Source organism: Hydra vulgaris, chromosome 09 (genome assembly GCF_038396675.1).
Source record: "Hydra vulgaris chromosome 09, alternate assembly HydraT2T_AEP".
Lineage (NCBI taxonomy): Eukaryota > Metazoa > Cnidaria > Hydrozoa > Anthoathecata > Hydridae > Hydra > Hydra vulgaris.
Window position 1 is genome coordinate 29,763,431 of NC_088928.1, and position 9,070 is coordinate 29,772,500.

At 25.3% G+C, this 9,070-nt stretch overlaps 2 protein-coding genes across 6 annotated transcripts in view; both read left to right on the forward strand.

Moving 5' to 3' along the window:
* The window catches only part of LOC100209561 (26S proteasome regulatory subunit 4), a 34,591-nt gene extending 33,845 nt beyond the window's left edge, over positions 1-746 (forward strand). The window contains exons 11-13 of the mRNA XM_065805265.1: positions 117-171; positions 252-406; positions 471-746. Coding sequence (XP_065661337.1) covers positions 117-171; positions 252-406; positions 471-605 — 345 coding nt within the window. The 3' untranslated portion in view covers positions 606-746. The remainder of the gene's footprint in view (positions 1-116; positions 172-251; positions 407-470) is intronic.
* A 471-nt stretch (positions 747-1,217) lies between these two features.
* LOC100200026 (kinesin-like protein KIF6) overlaps positions 1,218-9,070 on the forward strand; it is a 103,828-nt gene continuing 95,975 nt past the window's right edge. For 3 of the 5 annotated variants that reach the window (XM_065805267.1, XM_065805268.1, XM_065805270.1), the window contains exons 1-3: positions 1,416-1,536; positions 1,858-1,967; positions 2,142-2,216. In XM_065805267.1, coding sequence (XP_065661339.1) covers positions 1,477-1,536; positions 1,858-1,967; positions 2,142-2,216 — 245 coding nt within the window. In that variant the 5' untranslated portion in view covers positions 1,416-1,476. Of the gene's footprint in view, positions 1,336-1,415; positions 1,537-1,857; positions 1,968-2,141; positions 2,217-9,070 lie in introns of those variants that run through there. The other 2 variants (XM_065805266.1, XM_065805269.1) reach the window with 2 other exon arrangements.

Consider the following 9,070-nt stretch of genomic DNA (forward strand, 5'->3'; position numbering starts at 1 on the left):
AATTTTAAATATATATTATAGATGAATTTTTTTTTATTTAAAAATATTTTTAGAAGGAAAAAAAGTTTTAGGAGGGTGCAAAATTTTGGTTTTAAAAAGCTAGTTTTTTTCATTAGGTAATTATGGCTACCAATAGAATAGATTCACTTGATCCAGCTCTTATTCGTCCCGGTATATTTTAATTATTTTGGATTTAATTGATTGGTATTATAGTTTATACTTACTAGTTACAACTCTTATGCTTCATTCAGGACGAATTGATAGAAAGATAGAGTTTCCACTTCCTGATCAAAAGACTAAGCGACGCATATTTAATATTCATACAGGACGAATGACTTTAGCTGATGATGTTGATCTAGAAGAGTATATAGTAGCTAAAGATGATTTATCTGGTGCTGATATTAAGGTATTAAATGATTATTCTTTTAACAAATGGTTTATGAAATATTTTACAATCAAAATTTTTTTAGGCTATATGTACTGAAGCTGGCTTACTGGCTCTAAGGGAAAGAAGAATGAAAGTTACAAATGAGGACTTTAAGAAAGCAAAAGAAAATGTTTTATATCGTAAACAAGAAGGGACACCTGAAGGATTATATCTTTAAATATATGCTTTTTGATCTATGTAAATGAAAGATTGTTATTTAATCTATATATAATAGAATTGAAAAAAAATTCTCTTTGTTTTGTTAATATTTTTGAAGTTATGTTAAAGTTTATTGGGTTAAATTTATTTTCATTGTTTTTATGTTTCTTGGAAATAAACAAAAAGTTGTTTTAGAATAGATGAGGAACATTTAATCTAAAATTTAATCTAAAATTTTTGTGCCATAGAATTTAACAATAGTATTTGCTTAATTCTTTCAATAATTTATTGAAAAGTTTATTCTAAAATAATAGTTTTTAACACTAACAGTTTTACATTATCTCACATGTAACTTGCTCACATAGTTATGCTATAACATAGTCTCATGACTTGTTATTTGTGTCGCTTAGTTATATGTAATAACATGGGTTGGTGTTTGGCAATATGACCATTAATAAGTATTTAACATTTATTGATGTCAATGTTTCTTAACGGAAACTTCTTTAGAAGTTGAATTGTTTATTTTTAATATTCATTATGCTGTAAATAATGCGCGCCTAAAAATTTCTATTCTTTTTAATTAATTTGGATCAGTGTTTTATCTAATATTGTCACATACATGTCATTTGGGTTAACAAAGAAATTTTACAAGAACTTCTGAATTATGTAGACAATAGTTTGTCATTCTAAAAAATGCTTCTCTAATTTTCCAAAACAAAAATGATTTTGATATACAATTTATGCAAATAGTTAGTTTAAACCTGGAATTTCTTTTTATTGGTTACATTATACTGTTACAAAGGTTATTTAAATTGTATATTAGTTAATATTTTAGTTATTGTATCACTTTAACTATTTAATATTTAGAATTTCAGAATTTTCATACAGTAATGGTCAAACAAACTATACAAATATTTTGTCGAATAAAACCCACTAAACAATCTACAGGGGTGAGTGTAAATAATTTTATGTAGTAACAAATAAGTGGTATAATATTGTATAATAACAACTAAGCTCCTACAAATACTTAGCTAATTCAAATCTTCTAAGGATTCTACAAGGGTAAGTGTAGATAATTTTGTATAGTAACTAATAAACTCACAATACAAATATTTGTGTAAATCAAACTGAAGAATTTACGGCGGTGAAATCATTTTACTTAACAGGTATGAAAACTATATTAAAAATGGGTAAGAGATATAACTAAATAACTAAGTCTATATAACTAAAAATATTTTTAATGAGAATGATTTTTGTGTGAATTTTTTTAGCTTTATGAAGTAAAAAGTACTGATACCTTGAAGAATGAAATTTTCTTTTATTTACCTCATGGTGTTTCCGATGGTTACATTAATAACAAAAAAGAAAATTATAATTTTTTGTATGATTAACTTTTACACATTTTAATTTTTTTCTTACAGGTTTTCTTACAGGTTTTTTAAATTATGATTTTTTTCTTCGCAAAATTATTGCTATTGATGTATTTTCCTGAAATTTATTCAATATAATAAAAATTTATATTGTAATGGTGTTATTTTATTGAATTACTTTTCAGATTTGATCAAGTCTTCGATCAAAAATCTATTCAAGATGATGTTTTTCTTGGTGTTGCTTTTCCTGTTATTAAGAAGTGCGTACTTTACATATATATATATATATATATATATTATATATATATATATATATATATATATATATATATATATATATATATATATATATATATATATATATATATATATATATATATATATATATGTATATATGTATATATGTATATATATATATATATGTATATATATATATGTATATATATATATATATATACAGTGGTTTTCTTAAATTTAGACGCACTCATATTTGAGAATAGAAATTTTTAGTTTTTTAACGATAAAACAATAACGAAAAAAGGTTTCGGTTTAGTTTTTTTTCTATTTATTAGATAAATACATACAGAATACAAAATTTAAAAAAAATTTACAAAAAAATACAAACACTATTTAATAATTAGGTACAACTACATGGTATTAAAAAAATAAGACAAAAAAAATTATTCATAAATTTAGACGCACGATACATTAGGAGGCGTAATTTATGAACCAATCAATATTTTGTGCATCCGCCTTTTGCTTTAATACAACTAAGAACTTTTCTAGGCATAGACTCAACAAGATTTTTGCACATCGCTTCTGGGACCCTATATCAGGTCTCCCTAAGGACGTCCTTCAGCTGGCCAAGTGTGGAAATTTGAACCTTTGCCAATTCACGGTCAATCCAAGCCCAAATGTTTTCTATCGGGTTCATATCACGTGAGTATGGAGGCCACGGTATTGTCTTGATATTATCGTTGAACCACTCCTTTGTATAGTATGCAGTATGTGCAGTAGCGCCATCCTGTTGAAGTTTCCATGGTTTATCATTGAGCATAAGCAGGTCAATTGATGGAATTAGGTTGTTTTCCACTACTTCTATGTATATTCTGGAGTTGATTCTTCAGATGTATGTTTGGCACATACCAACACCTTTGTAATTGAAGCATGACCGAATTCCTATCGAGCCTTCTCCACTTTGTACAGTTGGTCTAATGTACCTTTCGTAATACTTTTCGTGAGCCATTTTTTTGACTGTTATGTTAGATTTGTGACTGATTAGCTCAAAGTTACTCTCATCACTCTAAATAATATTTTTCCATTGTTTTATTGTCCAATACCTTCTTTCACGACACCATTTTAGTCTCCTTTGTTTATCATATGGATGCAGGAATGGTTTCTTCAAAGCAGAGTAGATTCCAATCTTGTATTTGATAAGTATTCGGCGGACTGTGATTTGAGAAATAATTGTATTTCGCATTGTATTGATGTGAGCAATAATTTGCCATCTTTCACCTTGAGTGATACGTCTTTTGCCCATCTTTCGCGTCTTTCTAAGTGCAAAACTAACTTAACTTTTGTTTATTTATTAAAATTAATTAATTCCAGGTAAGTCATATTTATATAAGGTTTTTTGACAAAATCATCTAATTTAGGCCTATTAATGAGAAATATGGGGAAAAAATTGATTGTGCGTCTAAATTTATGAACTAAATAAAATTAGGCTTATCAATTAACCTTTTTGTGTTAATTGGTATAGAATGAGTAATAAACATCCTGTAAAAAAATTAAGGTGCTCTATAATAGAGTTCCTCTATTAAATTATATATCAAACATAGCAGTACTTCCTCAATTAAATTATTTTTTTAATTTAATTATATTTATATAATTTAAATTATATAATTACTCATTTCCTCTATTAAATTATATATCAAACATAGCGGTAGCACTTTTATTTTATTTCAATTTTAAGTATTTTCTAACATATATGTAAAAAAAAATGAGTGCATTTAAATTTATGAAACCACTATATATATATATATATATATATATATATATATATATATATATATATATATATATATATATATATATATATATATATATATATATATATATATATATATATATATATATATATATATATATATATATATATATATATATGCATATATATGTGCATATATATATGTGTATATATATATAAATGTATATATATATACATATATATATATATATATATATATATATATATATATATATATATATATATATATATATATATATATATATATATATATACAGTAGCGTGCAAAAGTTTAGAAACACCAACTTTTTTTCAGTTTTTGCTGCATAACTTTCATAACTAAACTGAAAGTTTTACCAAATGTGCTCTATATTATTTCAATTTAAAATACAAACCACAAAAGTGGTAAAATTTAATGGTTAATTAACATTTAATCATTTTTTTGAAAAAGCTTCTGTGCAAAAGTTTAGAAACAACTAAACTTGATTAATATTTGTTTTGAAAAAGCTGAAACTTTTACTAAAATTCACAAAATAACAATTTTTTAACAATTAAATAGTTTTATTAAAGCACTTAGTATTTGGTGGCATATCTATTTGCCTTTAATACAGCATCACAGCGACGAGGCATTGAATCTACTAATTTAATGAGAACATCCTGAGGAATATTATACCACATTCTTTAATCAATGCAAATAAACGGTCTTTGTTGGTTGTTTTTCTACCAACTAACTACTGATCGATGTACTCCCAAAGATGCTTAACAGGATTGAGATCTGGGCTCTGTGAAGGCCATTCGAGAACTTTGATTTTTTGTAATTTAAAATATTCCTTAACAGATCTGGCACAATACTTTGGATCATTAACTTGTTGTAAGATCCATTTGCAAGTCATTTTATGCTTTGCATGTGGCAGCATAACATTCTTGATGATGTCTAAATAAAGTCTCTGGTCCATAATACCTTCTATATGATGAATTGGGCCCACCTTGTCACAACTAAAACATCCCCAAACCATAACATTTCCTCCTCCATGTTTAACAGTGGGTAACTAATATTTTGGATTAAATCTGTCTGCTACTGGGTGCCTAATGTACCTAGTTCCATTATTACTGAATGGCATAAACTTTGATTCATCAGAAAAAAGGACTTTTGATCAGTCATTAGCTGACCGACTAATATGATCTTTTGCAAATTTTATTTTGTTTTTTTTTAAATTTTTTGCAGATATTAGCCGTTTCTTAACTGGACGACGACCTTACAGATTATTTTGTTTTAATTGACGTTTAGTTGTATCGACGCTACAGTTTGTGCTATGAAACTGATGCATAAATGAATTAAGTTCAACAGCAGTCTTGTGAGGGTTATTTTTGGAATACCTTACTAATAATCTATCAGACTTTTCAGTTGTAACTTTAGGTCTTCCAGAGCAAGGTTTGCTTTCAATAGTTTTGCGCAGACAAAATCTCTTCATAATGTGACTTATTCCTGATTTAGAAACATAAAGTTCAGAAATCTGTATGTAAGTCATTTATTTCTCACAGTTTTTATAATTAATTCCTTTATTTCCTTTAAAACTTCCTTAGCTTTTCCCATGCTTTTAAAATATTAGTAATATTATTCAAGTAATTGAATTATAAAATTTTACAAATATTTTAGCAATTAGTTATACTTCACTGCCTTTGAAATTTCTCTAAAGTAATTAAGTTATTAAATTTCACAAAAATTTTGGCCTAAAATTTTGCTTTTGTTTACAAAAACATGATTTAATTGCAGGGTATGATACTGTTTCTAAACTTTTGCACGGAAGCTTTTTTCAAAAAAACGATTAAATGTTAATTAAACTTTTTTTATTTTAAATTAAACTTTTATGTTTTGTATTTTAAATTGAAATAATATAGAGCACATTTGGTAAAAATTCTAGCTTATTTAAGAAAGTTTGTGAAAAGTTGTGCAGAAAAAAAAGTTGGTATTCTAAACTTTTGCACACTACTATATATATATATATATATATATATATATATATATATATATATATATATATATATATATATATATATATATATATATATATATATATATATATATATATATATATATATATTTATAACCAGCATCGTTTATCATACTATGAAAATTTTTTTTAGACAAGTGTAAAAAAAAGCTAAATAAGTTTGTAATGTTAATAAAATATATTTTATATTTTCTTACTGTATTAGAATGCAGAAAGTTAAATAACTATTACAACAAAAAAAGATTCCACAATAAAAGTGTTTATATAATTTCAATTTTTTTAGCCGAGCATTTAATTATGCATTATGTTTTTTATTTTGCTCTAATTGAGACAATTAAATGTAAATTTATATAATTTATCTAAAAATTATAACAAGTATAAAAAATATATAATTCTTTACGTAATGTAAAAATTATTTCACAATAACTTAGTGCATAACAATTTCATATTATATATATGAGTTTGAACAAAATAAAAAAGAAGCAGTTTACAGTGTTGTTTGCAGAAGAATTTTTAATTTTATTAATAAAGAAAAAAAAGTGGTTTATGTTTATGAAAAAAATATGCTTTTGCAAGAGCCGTAAATGGCTCCCCTAAATCACTTTAGGGGAATGTAGGCAAGAGCTAAAGGTCTCGCTTCCGAGACTTGTTTATATATTTATATATGTATATACATATATATATATATATATATATATATATATATATATATATATATATATATATATATATATATATATATATATATATATTTATATATATATTTAATTATTTATTTATGGTTAGCTTAAATAGATAATTAAATGTGTATATTTAATTATTTAAGCTAACCATAAATATATAAAAATACTATAAAAATACTATAACTGCCATTAGCAGGGGCTTTAGTGCATACATGACTGTATCTGAGTATGAAGGACTTTTATTGCAGTAAAAAATATTATATTTTTTTATTATTCTTCATTTCCTATTTTTATTTATAAAAGTAATTGATAGTTTTTTATAAATTAAAGAGAGTAGAATATATTAACTTAAATCAGCAGAAGTAGTATATTTATTTTTTTTCGGATAGCATATTTCGGATTTTGCAGTACTTTTGGCTGCTTATAGTGTTCACATATTCTAAGTGAAATTAAAAAAAAAAAGATTAACAAATTAATTTTCTTTTGACTTATAAAGTTGCGTTTTTATTATTATTAATTATATTAAGATCATAATAATATTATTATTGATATGCTGCAACTTTGGGTAACTTTGCACAACCGTGGTTAACATTGTACAACTAAAGTCAAAGATATTTTATTCTCTCGCAGTTAAAAATTTTAGCTACAACTGCAAAGCACTTTTCAAGTCAGCTGTTTATTCTAGTTTTAATACAAAAATAGTGCAAAAAATTCATTTTAACAAGATTTCTTTCTACACAAGTAATTTTACTTAAACATAGAAAAAAGTCATTCAAATAATTTCTTGCAACTTTTATCTGTTAAGCAGATCAGAATTCTAAGGTAAGTAAACAGCATAACATGCTCATCAAAATACTAATTTGAATTATTTTATGTTTTAATGCAATTGTCAGTATAGATGAAGAAAATTTACTAAATTTTGTAAATAAATTACTATCTTGGACTAAATTTAGGATAACTTAGCACAATGTGCAAAATAACCACAGCTGTCTTTAAAACTTAAAATATATTTTATATATAGGTATATTTATTACATATATTTTTATTGTTTTTATCAACTTTTTTTGCTTATTCAAAAATGACATTCATGTTTTTTCCAGATGTCAAGTTGTTACAAAGCCAAAAAGTATAAAGGCTATACAAATAATGATCTATCCAAATGTCTTGAAGAGGCAAAAAGTAAAAAGCTGACGCAAAAGCAAGTTGCTGCTAAATATGGCATCAGTCAAAAAACAATTTGTTACAAATTAAAAGGAAAACACAACTTAAAACCCAATAAACCATACTTCTTTTCCAAATTCGAGGAGGCTGCTTTTGTGAAGTGTACCATTCAATTGAGTGATTTTGGATTTCCAATCGGTAAAGAAGATTTATGTCATATTAACGGGTGATGCGGATATCACGGGTTATCGGACAAAATAAAAACGTCAATAACTTATTTATAAATAAAAAAACAAACTACTATTATATTTTTTTTAAATAAAGCATTTTTCTTTTAATAAAAATATAATATTTTTTATATGAAAAAACACCACCATCTGCAATTGATCTCAATTTTGCTCTGACGCCTTTCATATGCGAATGTAAAAAGTTTAAATCAATTTCTTGTAGTTTTAGTTTAATGCGATCAATCAAAACTTGCTCTGTTGAAGCTTGCCAATCTCCCTCGTAAACCTTCTGTTCCAAATGTCCCCAAAAATTTTCAATTAGTCGTGCTTGAGGCACATTTGAGGGATTGGATTCTTTATCAACGTAACAGACATATTGGTCCATCCAATTTAGACATCCAATTTTTTACAAGAAAAATAAATCCTTGCAGACTTCAGTAACTAAAAAACGAAAAAAAAAGTTTTCTGTTCCTGCAGAAAAAAGTGTTGGCATAGAAGATTTAGAAAAATTTGATAACAGTTTTGATATTGGCTCAAAGGTTGCAAAGAAAGAAAAAAACTGAATAAACACACGAAGAGCATAAAGTCAAAAGTTCAATCAAAAAATATCAAAAGTTCAATAGAAGATCCAAAAGAGTGCCATGATCACAATTCTAGCTCAAAATCATTGAGTAGCATTGAAAATAAACTTGTCAACAAAAAGAATAAGAATGAGAAATCAAGCTCAGAAAATTTGAGACATGTGAACTTTTTCTTGGACAAATTAAAAATGTCAAGGAAAACAGTGCTTATGTGAAGCCAATGGTAAGAATATTAAATGCTTGTTTGACACTAGAAAATTTTTATGAATGGGACAATATTTGTTTCACATCAAGGAGCCTCAAAAAATAACCTAAACTAGAGAATTTTACAAAGTGCCTCTATTAGACTTTCATTTCTCTTGAAGTTTGTTTATTTAGCTTTTATTATTTTTTTTAAAGATATATAATTGCCTACATTAATCTG